The 16,295-nt window shown below is 34.0% G+C and overlaps 1 protein-coding gene across 1 annotated transcript in view; it reads right to left on the reverse strand.

The window, feature by feature from the left end:
- Positions 1–306: 306 nt before the first annotated feature.
- Positions 307–16,295, reverse strand: part of LOC127712701 (integrator complex subunit 2-like) — a 49,923-nt gene continuing 33,934 nt past the window's right edge. Inside the window, exons 14-22 of the mRNA XM_052219303.1 lie at positions 11,797–11,923; positions 10,384–10,517; positions 6,880–7,081; positions 6,016–6,144; positions 5,109–5,325; positions 4,559–4,669; positions 3,664–3,771; positions 2,035–2,140; positions 307–875 (exon numbers count right to left, since the gene is read on the reverse strand). Coding sequence (XP_052075263.1) covers positions 547–875; positions 2,035–2,140; positions 3,664–3,771; positions 4,559–4,669; positions 5,109–5,325; positions 6,016–6,144; positions 6,880–7,081; positions 10,384–10,517; positions 11,797–11,923 — 1,463 coding nt within the window. The 3' untranslated portion in view covers positions 307–546. The remainder of the gene's footprint in view (positions 876–2,034; positions 2,141–3,663; positions 3,772–4,558; positions 4,670–5,108; positions 5,326–6,015; positions 6,145–6,879; positions 7,082–10,383; positions 10,518–11,796; positions 11,924–16,295) is intronic.

Below are 16,295 nucleotides of genomic sequence, written 5' to 3' on the forward strand. Positions count from 1 at the left end.
TTCAGGAATTCTGGATTGGGACTTTATTTTTGCCAATTCTGGATTTACACTTATCAAGAATCAGAAATTAATGATTTATTTTCAGGATCAGAGAAAGAATGCTTCATTTTTCAGCTGTTTTTTTTTCCTGTGAATTCAAGATGACACCCCTCCTCTTGGTACTTGGCCTGGTCTGTTGAACTACAATATTGTTTTGTAATTCCTGATATCTTATACATGTTTTCAGATAACAGAACTAATAAATGAATCAACAGTTTTCCAATTAAATCCATGAAAAGCAGTGTCCCATAAATAATAATGAGTCTATAGTTTATCATTAGTTTTCATTGAAAAGGAAGTTGCATTCAAAAGACATTTTAAAGTTATTTCCATATTTTTATAAAAAAATATCTTTTAATTTTTACTGTAAAGAGAGCAATCCTCCCTTCCTAATCCTCTCTTCCTTCTGAAGCTGCAATACATTTATATTGCACATAACAATGGTAGTTCCATGTCAGAGTAAAATTTCATGATGGAATGTTCCATGTGTTGTTGCTATGGTAACTACTATGAGTAGATATTCCTTGTTACTATGGATTTCTTTACAATATTAGAGAAAGTTTGTCTGACTATGCTGTGTAGTTCCTCAAATTGTAAAGAGAGTTCAGGAGAAAGTAAACTATATCTTGATTTCTTTTTGCTGGGTTCAAAGTTCAAATCTGTCTGTTCTGTTGCTATGATATTACTGTTACATGATAACTGAGAAACACAGACTCTACCAAGTTGTAATAATAGGGAAGTCACATCCTCAAACAATGGTGGGAAAGCCTGACACACCTTTACCAAATATGGAACGGTCTCAAGGAAAAACTCCAATTTGTCACCAGCTCCCAACACTGCAAAGAAATTAATAAAATTTGTTAAATTCACTACATAAATTCAACTGAACAATCATAAAGTATGCACCAAAAGCTGGATGTGATTGATTGACCGATGGCTCAACACCAAATATAACATGCATATTTAGGATGTTGATACTAATGAGAGTCTGGCTTGTAGAAAAGGTAACATTCTGGTCATTAAAGAATTTGGATTTCATTCAGGGTATAAGACACTTGTTTATTGCTGGTGATTATATAATGATCGCTGTACATCTTTAGGTTTTTTCTTTTTTTTTTTTCTTTTTATTATTTTCAAGAATTACAACAAATACAACACATCAAACATACATACAGTAATATTAGCAATACATTTGAATATCTATTTATTTATAACAATAAACATTGTTGAAAATTCAGTTTTATATTTATATGAAAAGAGAACATAAATACGGAAGAAAAGATAATTTGAGTTAAATTTTTAGTTTTAGGTTTTTTCTAGCTGGATTGTTGTCTCGTTGGCAATTACCCTCCACCACTTTTGATTCATAATCGAAATGGTAGTAAAAACATAAACAGTACCAATTTTTCTGCACCAGATGCGCATTTGGACAATAAATGTCTCTTCAGTGATGCTTGAGGCCAAATGGTAGTAAATGTAGATTTGCTATTATCTTTATTGAAGTCATTTTATATTTTCAAATTTACAGATTTTATTCAGGTAAGCATAGGTTACATTTCTCATTTCCACAGAACCCTATGTTGCACATGCGATTTCTGTTGTAAGTGTAAATGGGTAATGTTGATTGCCAAAAACTAAATCTATTTATTAGTAAAGTACGGAAATTTTCTTTTCTTCAGCTGCTATTAAGACAGAATATAGAACTGTATGTTTTTCTTCAGATGCTATTGTAACAGAATATAGAACTGTATGTTTTTCTTCAGATGCTATTATGACATAATGTAGAATTGTATGTTTTACTTCAGATGCCTTCATGACAGAATGTAGAATTGCTATGTTTTTCTTCAGATGCTATAACAGAATATAGAATCGCTATGTTTTTCTTTAGATGCTATTACAACAGAATGTAGAATCGCTGTGTCTCACTTCCACAACAAAATGCTGCAGGCTAGACAAAAACATTAATAGGACGATGTCATATTGGTTCATACTTACCATTAACCATTGTAAACATCACATTTACAGCTAGCTTGGCAATATTTAGAGATTTAGGCAAAGCATATTGGCAACATAAATGGGCCATCATCTTAATGGCAAATATCTGCAAAATAAAGAGAAATCTTAGCAAAAATACCTCATTATCTTCAAATCATATAATTCCAAAAAATAAAGATCAAGTAAAAGAAATAAGTAGTATCATATAAAATTCTATTTAGCAGCATATCAACAGACATACATTGTACATCTTTGCAGCATATCAACAGACATACATTGTACATCTTTGCAGCATATCAACAGACATACATTGTACATCTTTGCAGCATATCAACAGACATACATTGTACATCTTTGCAGCATATCAACAGACATACATTGTACATCTTTGCAGCATATCAACAGATATACATTGTACATCTAAATGTGAAAAATCTGAAATTCCAAATACTTTGTTTAGGGCATTGCACAAGATCTTGTCTTTCTGTACTGTTTATGGCACTGCTGTATGAAAGCCTCTATGGATGTTGGATGGCATGATTTCATATCAGGAGATTAAGCACTTTTAGATAGCTTTCTTAAATTGCAAATATTCTTGTATATGGTATTGTTAATAGTTGTTTTCTTTGTACTGTGTTGTGTTATGTTTTAATTATACAGAGACGTACAAAAAGTATTCGGTCACAATGGCTGCGTGTTTATGTTCTTACATGTTTATGTTCTTACAGCTGACTCAATTTTAAATGGCCTTATCCTTTGTCATTCACTGATGATTAAAGTATTTATCTTTAGCGTTGGGCATCACATGGTCTACCCTCATGTTACGTTTGATGTTGTCTGCTATTTTAGTATCGTTGGAACAAGTTAAATAACAAGATGGGTAGAAAAGGTCAGGAAGTTTCAACGGGTGTCAAAAACATCATATTAGAATTGTTCCAGAATGTCAGAGTATTTTTTGTCGAAAATTGGTGACATACTTAAAATCCCCAAGTCAACAGTTATTGACATAGTTTATAAATTTTCTCAGATGAGAGTAAAATTATGATTTGACATGATCAACGTGTGTACGTATGTTGAAAAAAGGCCAGGGGTGGAGATTGGACTTTGTTCAATTTTACAAACAAGATTTTGGGGTAGAGATTAATATTGATTCTGTTTAATATCAAGAAATATTCGATGAACATTTGGGGCCAGTAACCTGCTCGACATTTTCGTGGAGGGGATTATTTTTTCAAAGATGACAACACCCCTGTCCATCATGCAGAGTCCAGCGGAGATTTTGTAGCCTGGAACGGAACAGAATTAACAGTATGACCTTGCCTGCCCAGTCTTAAGAGCTTAATGTGATTGAAAACGTAAGGCTATTTACCAAAAGAAAACTTCAAACATGTACTAGGATGTATACATAATACTAAGAATACCAATTTTGGCAAAGGTAAAGCATGAATTTAAAGATTCAATGAAGTTTAAATTTTCTATAGGCTTGTATGCAGACTTTGGCAAAACCATGAAATTAAATATCAACGAGAACATAATTTTTCCTTAATCCATGAAAATTGTTATTCATGAAAATAAATGAATCCACTGTAAATTTCTTCAAAGGGCATAGAGATATGAACATTTAAGTACCTGTTTATTCATCTGAGGTTGACTCAGTAGCTCTGGTACAAAGTCTAAACAGATATGCATGGAAGGAATCCCTGGTACAGTTATATTTAGTAATTCTTCTGGATAACCCTATTTCAAAAATAAACAAATGGTCATATAGAATGAAAGTTATCATATATATGAATCTTTTAAGAGATAAACTGTTTTTTTCAATCAGAAATAAAATCCTCTTTCAGCTAAGTTCTTTTTTATACTCTCTTAAATGCATCATAACAAATATTAGATTATTGAAGATTACTTAATATTTAAAAAAAAAAAAGAACTCAAATAGTAAGAGTGACCTATTTTTGTTGAAGCCTTCTATACTCCTCAAATTGCAACCTTACTTGAAGTTATATGATTATAAGTCACTTCTTTTAATCTTTGAAAACTGAATCCCTGTGTAAAATTAAATCAAAGTCAATAAAGCTTAAAATATAGCTCAGAGTGCAGGATGATATACTATGAAAAACCAAGTTATAAGATTGTTTGTCACTTAGTATCAAAGATCACACAAATGGCTGTGGTACACCAATTGTGTCTCTTAACTTCCTCAAGGAAAACTTACTACATTTGAATTTTGAAAATATCAAATAAATTACCAAAACAAACTTCATCTGACTTTTATCAACCTATATTAACGGTAAGTCTTACTGTAAATTCTAAAATTATTGCGAGGTTTTTATTAATGCGAATAATGCGACTGGGTGAGTATTGCAATAATAAGAACTCACATTCTGATAACTGAATCATAGATCTGTATGCAGATTTTTTTGAAATTGCTTTTATTTAACTCGCATTTTTTTGTCCATTCTTGAAAAATTGCAATAATAAATGCATGCAATAATTTCTGAATTTACAGTATTACAAATTTTACCTGGAAATGTACAAGTTTAGCAAGATGTGGATCAGAAATAAATATTTTATGGATGAATGAGCATGTAACACATTGAATTTCTCTTCTGTTGTGAAGTAGACCTTCTTCCTCCTAAAATAAAAATAGTACAAATTATCACAGATGTCTTCATGAAATCAGTTGATTTCTAGAGTTTCATATCATTTTATATATTAAAACAATTTTTTGGCAGAAGGCAAATAATGTAATGTTTTTATACAAAACACACAAAAAAATTTCTGCTTCAAGTACAATTTCAGCTTGTTAATTCAGATAATTTATAATAAAAACTTATTTCAGGTTCGAGTCCCATAAGGAAAATGTGTAATTTTATGTATATCTTTCAAATTAGCACAAAAATGTGGTTTTTGAAGGATACACGTTGAATATAAATAAATGACATAAAAATCTCATCATCTTTTGGCAGACAATATTGTCAAATCCACCTGTTGGTTGATCCTTACAGAGAATTGATGTTAAATTTCAATATTGTCAAAGGCCTAGAATATGGATTTTTGATGATATTCAATACCTCATCTTCCTTTGGTAGACAACATTCTAAGAGTATTTGTACAACAGCACTATCTTGGGCCATGATCAGTGCATTTTTGAGATCCCTTCTCTCCTGGTCATTCTGACTGGCATGGTCAAGGATTGGGTTGACCAGAGTGTGGTTATGTAGATAGACCTTAGAAGCCTGCATGTACGCTGACAGAATACACAGGACAATCTCCAATATTGGTGGACATCTGGATTGAAAACAAACAATTACCTTAATTTTAGTCTTTAAAAGAATCCACTTAGTTTCATATTTCTTTAAAACTAGTTGATCTCTTTTTAGAAGCCTTTTTACTTTACATTCAATGTAATTATAATTCTTACCATGATGAATTCTTTTAAGAAAATGTTTAATTTTTGTTTATTTGCAAAAATATGCAAATTATATGCAAATGAGCTATACCCTGCTGCTGATGCATATTGATTCCATTTAATCTAATATAGATTTAAAATCAGATTCTGAGTTACATAATCTTAACATGAAATTCAAATTTTGCTATGCATTTTAAAAAAAGTCCCTGCATGAAAATAATAAAATATCATAAAAGTGTCTTCTTAAGGCCACCAAATTTATTGAGATGTTAAAACTTGAGGTGATTTTGTGGAAATTTTCATTTTTTCATATTCATGTATATCAAACATAAGCAAACAGACCTATCTCTATTTCACCTAACTTTTTACATTTTCGTCACTGAATGAAATTCTGTTGTTTCAAACTTCAGCAGAATTTTTTTTATGGTAATGATTGAAAAGGAAGCAAGTACACCTCAACAAGAGGCAAACCTTTCATATATAACAGCCACTTTTGAATGATTATTGGGTCCAATATAAGAAGATAAATAGACTCTAATAACTGTTTGCGAAAAAAAAATTGTACTAACCTGTATACCCTGTTATCACACCTGAGTATAATTAGTGGGTCTATAGTCACATCATTTTCTGTATACTGTGTAATGACTGCTCCCCTTTTATTACTTTCTCTTAACGCATTTACTGTAGCCAGTCGAATACTGAAAGTAAACAATTCCTTTCCATTTATAAAGCTGTAATTTTTTTTTACCTCCAAGCAATTATAATATCAAAATTATTAAATCTTAAACATGTTATTTTCCCTCAGTCCTTTGGGACCTCAGGGATACAACCTTTTCTCAAGGCCATGATTATTTTGTTATAAATAATTGTTTATAAGAAATAAATAATAACAAGAATGCAAGGGTTGTTGTGATAAGCATATTCAAAAATTTTAATGAATGGAAAACAGGCAGTAGATGTCAGATATACCCATAAAGCATGCACATGTTACAACTCATCTATTGAGCTGCAGACCAAATATGACGTCATTCTGTTCAGTGGATTTGGAGAAATTTATGACAAAAAAATTGAATTCTGTCAACATATTGAAAATTCAAAGTAAAGGCATACAGGAAGAAGGTATCTGACAGATCTAAAAGTGTTCACATGTTACAACTTATCACTGTCAAGTCACTCATCAAATATGAATTTGCAATATAGAGAAGGGGTATAATATGCCACCTCCCCCAAAAAAGACTGTCCCCAAAAATTGCCTAAAGAACAAGTCAACAGCTAGCACACTTTTATAGGCTCTTCTATGAGAAATTTAGACCTTGACATTTTGTACCAACTCCGGTCTATTGTTAAAGACCAGATGTTTACCTGTAGTTGTTTTTCAGCTTTTTGTGTTGTTGTCTCATTTACGCTTATCCAACTATATCTATTATTCTTACCTTCTAGGGGAAATAGAATGTAGTTTGATCCAGACCTTCCTGACAAGGTCTACAACTTTCCTGGGAATTCTTGTGTCTAAAATTAGTATCAAACAACCAAGGAACTTGTCTGAGAACTGTAATATGGTATCTACTGGCATCCTTAATAACGTCTGTAAGGCTACAATCATTTCTGATGTTCTCATGGGTAAACCATCTATAGCTAAAAATACATCAAAATGAAAAAATGATGTACAGGTAACTAAACCGTCCATAGCTCTAAAAACAAATCCTTAAAATGTTAACAGCTTTGTGTCTGTTCTTTTTTGTGTTGTTGGATTGCTGCCTCATTTAATCAAATTAAAATCATCTTTTAATCGTAGAAAAGACACAAAAACAAAGAGTATTCATCATACCTGATTTACTGGTATGAAGACTGTCTATATGATAAAAATTTCTTAAACATTTTTGTACATGTATACTGGGAATTACAACTAGAGGCTCTAAAGAGCTTGTGTCACTCACCTTGGTCTATATGCATATTCAACAAAGGACACTCTCCAACATTGTAGACAAGAATAGAAATGATGACAAAAATATCTGTTTTGTTTATTTTGTATTGCTGATGATTTAGTCTCTTTAGTTTCTCTCTATTTTCTTTAGTTTTTGCTCAAAACACAAAAGAGGATAAAAAAAAATCCTAACTTAAGGGCAATCACTCCTTTAAAGAATGACAGTCTACTAACTATATCGGCAAAATTTTACTTGTTAGTAGATCTTGTCTTGCTGATCATTTTTGCTTATTTAAGTTTCTATCTATCTATTATAATTTTTACCATATAAGGCAAAATGCCAAAAAAAAAAGGGAAAAATCGTCATTAAGGGACAATAACTTCAATAAAGGAGTCTTTGGACAATTTCCTCCAAAATTAATGTCTTGATTGTAGATCTTGTCTTGCTGATCATTTTTGCTTATTTAAGTTTCTATCTATAAATAAATAAATAAATAAATAAATAAATAATCTTTATTTCAAGAGGATAATCCCATTAGTTAAAACTAATCTTCCTGAGAGTCCTCAAAATAATAATACCGTATTTTGCGGATTAAAAAGCGCACCCCTAAATAAGGCGCACGGCCGTTTTTGGGGGTGAGGATTGTTTTTTTCCTTACATAAAACGCACCTGCATATAAAGCGCACCCTGAAGAAAACGTACATGCATTCTACTGACCTTAGCGTAATGAATGTTCACTCCTTCTTGTAACTCACTCCGTAACATGTTTCATTTTTATTTTCAGATTGTTGAGAAAGTTGAAAGACATTTTGTATATATTTATTTGTTTCATATTAAAATAAATAAATGTTAATAAAATTATTATAATTTTCTTATTGTTTTAATCATGCCAGATTCATTAGTTGTTTTTTGTCAACAATGGCCATGTGTTGACAGCTTGGGTGTCCATTGAACCTTGTTGTTTTGATTAAAATTAGTTCGGTGTTGATTGCTTATTTATTGTTTGAATTGGAATCAAGGATTTTAATTAATCTTGAAAAGGTATTCATTAAAAGTTACCCAAGCCATAAAACTGCCATTGTTTACCTTGATTATGACCTACTTAATTACCTGTACCCACGTGTGAAAACTGTTCACCCATAAGTCAGGAAAAAAATTATTAAATTAAATCTAAAGAATTTTATTGTTGTTTATAAAATAAAAGTTTAAGTTTTATAAGTAACAAACATTTTTCAATTTAAACTTGGTTGAAAACTGCAAAAAAACCATTCAGTTTCTGCAAGTCATTGTCTATTTTTAACTGAAAGTGAGATGGGCCACGGAAAGGGGAATTCAAATAAGACGGCGATATATAAATGTCTTATCATATTGAATTATGAAAATTAATATTCATTTTTTTTATTTCTTACACCAATATGTGGCTACAATATTTCATAAAGATATTCATTTTGAAACAATAAAACAACAAGCAGTTACTCCTCAATAGTATATCCTGTATGGTACCTCTTTTCAAACACGCTTATCTTTCTTTGTTTATGAAACACTTTAAAGGGTTCATTTCAGCACATGGTTATCACCATCGTCATTAAAAGAGACTTGAAATATTGGAAAGAAACACAATCACTTCCTTTATTATTTCTAAAGAAGATTTTATTTAAAAACACATTACAACAACAAACAATTACATATTTATTGTAAATACACAATTAATATCCTGTATGGTACCTCTTTCAAACACGGTTATCTTTCTTTGTTTATGTAATAAACACATGGTTATCAACTCCGTAAGCCAACAATGAAATAAAGAACAAATGATAAAGTATATATATTTTTATTCATAACAAAATATGCCACATGAACAATTTATCAAGTCACTGCAAGCACTTGACAATCTGACGGTCTCCATAAAAAAAAATACAGATATATATTTTTTTTCACGCTTGCCCTGAAACTGAAAAAAATACATACATAAAGCGCACCTGAGTATAACACGCAGGGACAATGACAGAGAAAAAAACCTGCGGCTTATTTAACGAATTTAACGGTAACATATTTATAAGTACATACAATATTATAATGATATATTATACACAATATACAATTGTATCTAGATAATAATGAAAAAGCATATTAATTTGCACAATTGATGAAAAATTTGTAACATTTTGTTTTAAAAGATACAAGTGTATTACTCATTTTTATTTCTATTATATCTATTATAGTTTTTAAGATATAAGGCAAAAACGCATAAATTTGGTAAAAATCGTCATCAAAGGGCAATTACTCTAATAAGGAGTCAACTGACGGTTTCAACATTTAGACTTATTTGTTGAACTTGTCTTGCTGATCATTTTTATTATTTAAAGTTTCTCTCTATCTATTATAGTTTTCAAGATAATAGGCAAAAATGAAAAAAAATGGTAAAATTTAAGGGCAATAACTCTTCCTATAAGAAGTCGTCTGACAGTTTTGACATAAATACATGATATATGGACAATTGGTAGAGCTCATCATTCTGAACATTTCTGCTGTCAGATATTCTCGATTTATAACGGTTTTCAAAATAATAGACAAAACTTGCATTTTACCCCTATGTTCTATTTTTAGCCATCTTGGTTGGCAGGCGGGGTCATCAGACTCATTTTTTAAAATAGATACCCCAATGATGATTGAGGCCAAGTCGGTTGAATTAGGCCCAGTAGTTTCAGAGAAGATTTTTGTAAAAGTTAACAGACAACGGTGATTGTTGTCTTTAGAGTGAGGGGTGATATTTCCTGTTATATTGACTGTATTGTTATTACCTAGCTGAAACTGTCCCAGGGTGATAGATGTCTTTGAATAGTGAGGGGTGATATTTCCTGTTAATTATTACCTTGTTGGAACTGTACCAGGGTGATATATATATTGACTGTGATACTGACTGTATTGTTATTACCTTATTGAAACTGTACCAGGGTGATAGTTGTCTTGGTGAGGGGTGATATTTCCTGTGATATTGACTAAAGTTATTACCTTGTTGAAACTGTTCCAGGGTGATAGTTATCTTAGTGAGGGGTGATATTTCCTGTGATATTGACTGTATTGTCAAGCTCTCTTCTAACCAATCTTCAATAGTACATAGATGTGGATAATGTGTGACCAGTAATCTACAAAAATATAGATGTACCTATGTCAATTCAGACAGTATTTCCAAGGGCGTAGAGGTTGTAATACACAGTTAGACTAGTACAAGAGCCCAATAATACAGCTGGAAACGACTTGAAAATTAGATAAGTCTCAAAAGATAATGTCAGGACACCAAATGAGGCACTTTAACAAATGGACATCCATTATACATCATACATTATTTAAAAGAACTATGGAAATTCATCAGCAAGCATCACATTTTTCCCACAGTCAGATCTTATGTAAAGCTTGGACACACGATCTGTAATCTAATCAGATTGATTTTACCCATGTCAATACGCCAATCAGAAACCTAATGCATATTTGATAATATTTTCAAAAGCGTACACTAAAATATTGTGATTGGGCAACAATGTATTAACCTATTGAAATTTAAACAAATGATTATGAGTTTATCTTGGCACAATCAATGAAATTACCCATAGTCCTTTAGATTGGGAAATGATATATAAGTACATATAAATTTTACATGCCTAAACTACTGTAAATTTAGAAATTAGTGAATGCATTTACTATTGCGATTGTTTGATATTCGACACAAATGTGAGTTTCCCTATTCCCTATTGCGATTGTTTGATATTCGACACAAATGTTTCACCATTGAGATTGTTTGATATTTGACACAAATGTTTCACTATTGCGATTGTTTGATATTCGACACAAATGTGAGTTTCACTATTGCGATTGTTTGATATTCGACACAAATGTGAGTTTCACTATTGCGATTGTTTGATTTAACACAAATGTGAGTTTCACTATTGCGATTGTTTGATATTCGACACAAATGTTTCACTATTGCGATTGTTTGATATTCGACACAAATGTGAGTTTCACTATTGTGATTGTTTGGTATTCGACATAAATGTGAGTTTCACTATTGCGATTATTTGGTATTCAACACAAATGTGAGTTTCACTATTGCGATTGTTTGGTATTCAACACAAATGTGAGTTTTACTATTGCGATTGTTTGATATTCGACACAAATGTGAGTTTCATTATTGCGATTGTTTGGTATTCGACACAAATGTGAGTTTCACTATTGCGATTGTTTGGTATTCGACACAAATGTGAGTTTCACTATTGCGATTTGCGGAAATGCTGCATACAAATAATGCTATCAAAATCTAGAATGTGAGTATTTATTTTTGTGACACCTATCCTGTCGCAATTTTCACATTAATAAAAACTGAGCAATAATTCATGAATTTACAGTTATGTTGATGTTCCATACACTTACTTTAACAATGAAGGAAATAGTCCTGGATACTGATGCTGATTTTTCTGAGCTTGCTGTAGTAAGAAATTGATAGGAATCTTAGATAGAACTCCATCTGGGTATGTCTTTACTTTTCTGTCTCCTGAAACTGATAAATAAAGAGGTGATATTTAAAACAGACAAAAGTTGACTCAGATATTAATGAAAAAGATAATAAGTACATGTTTACACATATATAATGAAAGAACCTTAGTAAGCGCGCTCACATACCCCACGTCCCCACATTGTCATTGGAGAAATAAAATAAGTGTAAGACAAAAAAATTGTATCAGAAAAAAAAATTGAATCATAATTTCCTATCAATATGCACATCTACATAGTATGTCCTTATTATCTACACAGTTTCATGAAATTCTGTTGTGTGGTTTGAGAGGAGTTGCGATGACGAAAGGTTGCAGTAGTGTATTGGGCAAATAAGTTCAAAGGGGCGTAACTCCTGGAAAAAAAATTGAATTGTAATTTCCTGTCAATATGCACATCTACGTAGTATGTCCTTATTATCTGAAAAGGTTTCATGAAATTCTGTTGTGTGGTTTGAGAGGAGTTGCGATGACAAAAGGTTACAGTAGTATATTGGGCAAATAAGTTCAAAGGGGCGTAACTCCTGGAAAAAAAGTTGAATCGTAATTTCCTGTCGATATGCACATCTACGTAGTATGTCCTTATTATCTACACAGTTTCATGAAATTCTGTTGTGTGGTTTGAGAGGAATTGCGATGACAAAAGGTTGCAGTAGTACATTAAAGTGAATAAGTTCAAAAGGGCAACTCCTGGAAAAAAAATTGAATCGTAATTTCCTGTCGATATGCACATCTACGCAGTATGTCCTTATTATCTGAAAAGGTTTCATGAAATTCTGTTGTGTGGTTTGAGAGGAGTTGCGATGACAAAAGGTTGCAGTAGTATATTGGGCAAATAAGTTCAAAGAGGCGTAACTCCTGGGAAAAAATTGAATCGTAATTTCCTGTCGATATGCACATCTATGTAGTATGTCCTTATTATCTGAAAAGGTTTCATGAAATTCTGTTGTGTGGTTTGAGAGGAGTTGCGATGACAAAAGGTTGCAGTAGTATATTAAAGTAAATAAGTTCAAAGGGGCGTAACTCCTAGAAAAAGAATTGAATCGTAATTTCCTGTCGATATGCACAACTACATAGTATGTCCTTATTATCTAAAAAGGTTTCGTGAAATTCTGTTGTGTGGTTTGAGAGGAGTTGTGATGACAAGAAACAGGACTGAGGGACTGACGGACTGACGGACTGACAGACTGACAGACTGACGGACTGACAGACAGACGGACGGACGGACAGACGGGTCAAAAATATTATACCCTCCGCAACTCGTTGCGTGGGGTATAATAACAACTGATTATAGCAAGAAATTGAATGTCATGCTCAGCATACCTACATTAGTAATTTAAAGTATAAGCAACAAGAGGTAGGTATATGAAAGATCCTAAAAGTACGCACACATTAAAACTCATCACTGTCAGGCTAATGACCAAATATGATGTTAATCAAAAGAAAATTGTGGCAGAAATATTTGTTTGACATACAGACACCTGGACAAACATAAACCTGTTAGTCAGGGCGATTGTGATAGAGTCTCCACAGGGACAAACAAAAAACTGTTGGTCAGGGTGATTGTGATATAGCCTCCACAGGGACAAACAAAAAACTGTTGGTCAGGGTGATTGTGATATAACCTCCACAGGGACAAACAAAAAACTGTTGGTCAGGGTGATTGTGATATAGCCTCCTCAGGGACAAACAAAAACTGTTGGTCAGGGTGATTGTGATATAGCCTCCACAGGGACAAACAAAACACTGTTGGTCAGGGTGATTGTGATATAGCCTCCACAGGGACAAACAAAAAACTGTGGGTCAGGGTGATTGTGATATAGTCTCCACAGGGACAAACAAAAAACTGTTGGTCAGGGTGATTGTGATATAGCCTCCACAGGGACAAACAAAAAACTGTTGGTCAGGGTGATTGTGATATAGTCTCCACAGGAACAAACAAAAAACTGTTGGTCAGGGTGATTGTGATATAGCCTCCACAGAGACAAATAAAAAGCTGTTGGTCAGGGTGATTGTGATACAGCCTCCACAGGGACAAACAAAAAACTGTTGGTCAGGGTGATTGTGATATAGCCTCCACAGGGACAAACAAAAAACTGTTGGTCAGGGTGATTGTGATACAGCCTCCATAGGGACAAACAAAAAACTGTTGGTCAGGGTGATTGAGATACAGCCTCCACAGGGACAAACAAAAAACTGTTGGTCAGGGTGATTGTGATATAGCCTCCACAGGGACAAACAAAAACCTGTTGGTCAGGGTGATTGTGATATAGCCTCCACAGGGACAAACAGAAACCTGTTGGTCAGGGTGATTGTGATATAGCCTCCACCATGACAAACAAAAACCTGTTGGTCAGGGTGATTGTGATATAGCCTCCACAGGGACAACAAAAACCTGTTGGTTAGAGTGACTGTGATAGAGCCTCCACAGGGACAAACAAAAAACTGTTGGTCAGGGTGATTGTGATATATCCTCCACAGGGACAAACAAAAAACTGTTGGTCAGGGTAATTGTGATATAGTCTCCACAGGGACAAACAAAAAACTGTTGGTCAGGGTGATTGTGATATAGCCTCCACAGGACAAAAACCTGTTGGTCAGGGTGATTGTGATAGAGCCTCCACAGGGACAAACAAAAAACTGTTGGTCAGGGTGATTGTGATAGAGTCTCCACAGGAACAAACAAATACTGTTGGTCAGAGTGATTGTGATATAACCTCCACAGGGACAAACAAAAAACTGTTGGTCAGGGTGATTGTGATATAACCTCCACAGGGACAAACAAAAAACTGATGGTCAGGGTGATTGTGATATAGCCTCCACAGGGACAAACAAACACTGTTGGTCAGGGTGATTGTGATATAGCCTCCACAGGGACAAACAAAAAACTGTGGGTCAGGGTGATTGTGATATAGCCTCCACAGGGACAAACAAAAAACTGTGGGTCAGGGTGATTGTGATATAGTCTCCACAGGGACAAATAAAAAACTGTTGGTCAGGGTGATTGTGATATAGCCTCCGTAGGACAAAAACCTGTTGGTCAGGGTGATTGTGATATAGTCTCCACAGGGACAAACAAAAAACTGTTGGTCAGGGTGATTGTGATATAGCCTCCACAGGGACAAATAAAAAACTGTTGGTCAGGGTGATTGTGATATAGCCTCCACAGGACAAAAACCTGTTGGTCAGGGTGATTGTGATATAGTCTCCACAGGGACAAACAAAAAACTGTTGGTCAGGGTGATTGTGATATAGCCTCCACAGGGACAAATACAAAACTGTTGGTCAGGGTGATTGTGATATAGTCTCCACAGGGACAAACAAAAAACTGTTGGTCAGGGTGATTGTGATATAGCCTCCACAGGGACAAACAAAAAACTGTTGGTCAGGGTGATTGTGATATAGCCTCCACAGGGACAAACAAAACACTGTTGGTCAGGGTGATTGTGATACAGCCTCCACAGGAACAAACAAAAAACTGTTGGTCAGGGTGATTGTGATATAGCCTCCATAGGGACAAACAAAAAACTGTTGGTCAGGGTGATTGTGATAGAGCCTCCACAGGGACAAACAAAAACCTGTTGGTCAGGGTGATTGTGATATAGCCTCCATAGGGACAAACAAAAAACTGTTGGTCAGGGTGATTGTGATAGAGCCTCCACAGGGACAAACAAAAACCTGTTGGTCAGGGTGATTGTGATACAGCCTCCATAGGGACGAACAAAAAACTGTTGGTCAGGGTGATTGTGATACAGCCTCCACAGGGAAAAACACAAAACTGTTGGTCAGGGTGATTGTGATAGAGCCTCCACAGGGACAAACAAAAACCTGTTGGTCAGGGTGATTGTGATATAGCCTCCACCAGGACAAAAAGAAACCTGTTGGTCAGGGTGATTGTGATATAGCCTCCACCAGGACAAACAAAAACCTGTTGGTCAGGGTGATTGTGATATAGCCTCCACAGGGACAACAAAAACATGTTGGTCAGAGTGATTGTGATAGAGCCTCTACAGGGACAAACAAAAAACTGTTGGTCAGGGTGATTGTGATATATCCTCCACAGGGACAAACAAAAAACTGTTGGTCAGGGTGATTGTGATATAGTCTCCACAGGGACAAACAAAAAACTGTTGGTCATGGTGATTGTGATTTAGCCTCCACAGGACAAAAACCTGTTGGTCAGGGTGATTGTGATATAGCCTCCACAGGGACAAACAAAATACTGTTGGTCAGGGTGATTGTGATACAGCCTCCACAGGGACAAACAAAAAACTGTTGGTCAGGGTGATTGTGATAGAGCCTCCACAGGGACAAACAAAAACCTGTTGGTCAGGGTGATTGTGATATAGCCTCCACAGGGACAACAAAAACATGTTGGTC

This window comes from Mytilus californianus, unplaced genomic scaffold (assembly GCF_021869535.1).
Source record: "Mytilus californianus isolate M0D057914Y unplaced genomic scaffold, xbMytCali1.0.p SCAF_8, whole genome shotgun sequence".
Lineage (NCBI taxonomy): Eukaryota > Metazoa > Mollusca > Bivalvia > Mytilida > Mytilidae > Mytilus > Mytilus californianus.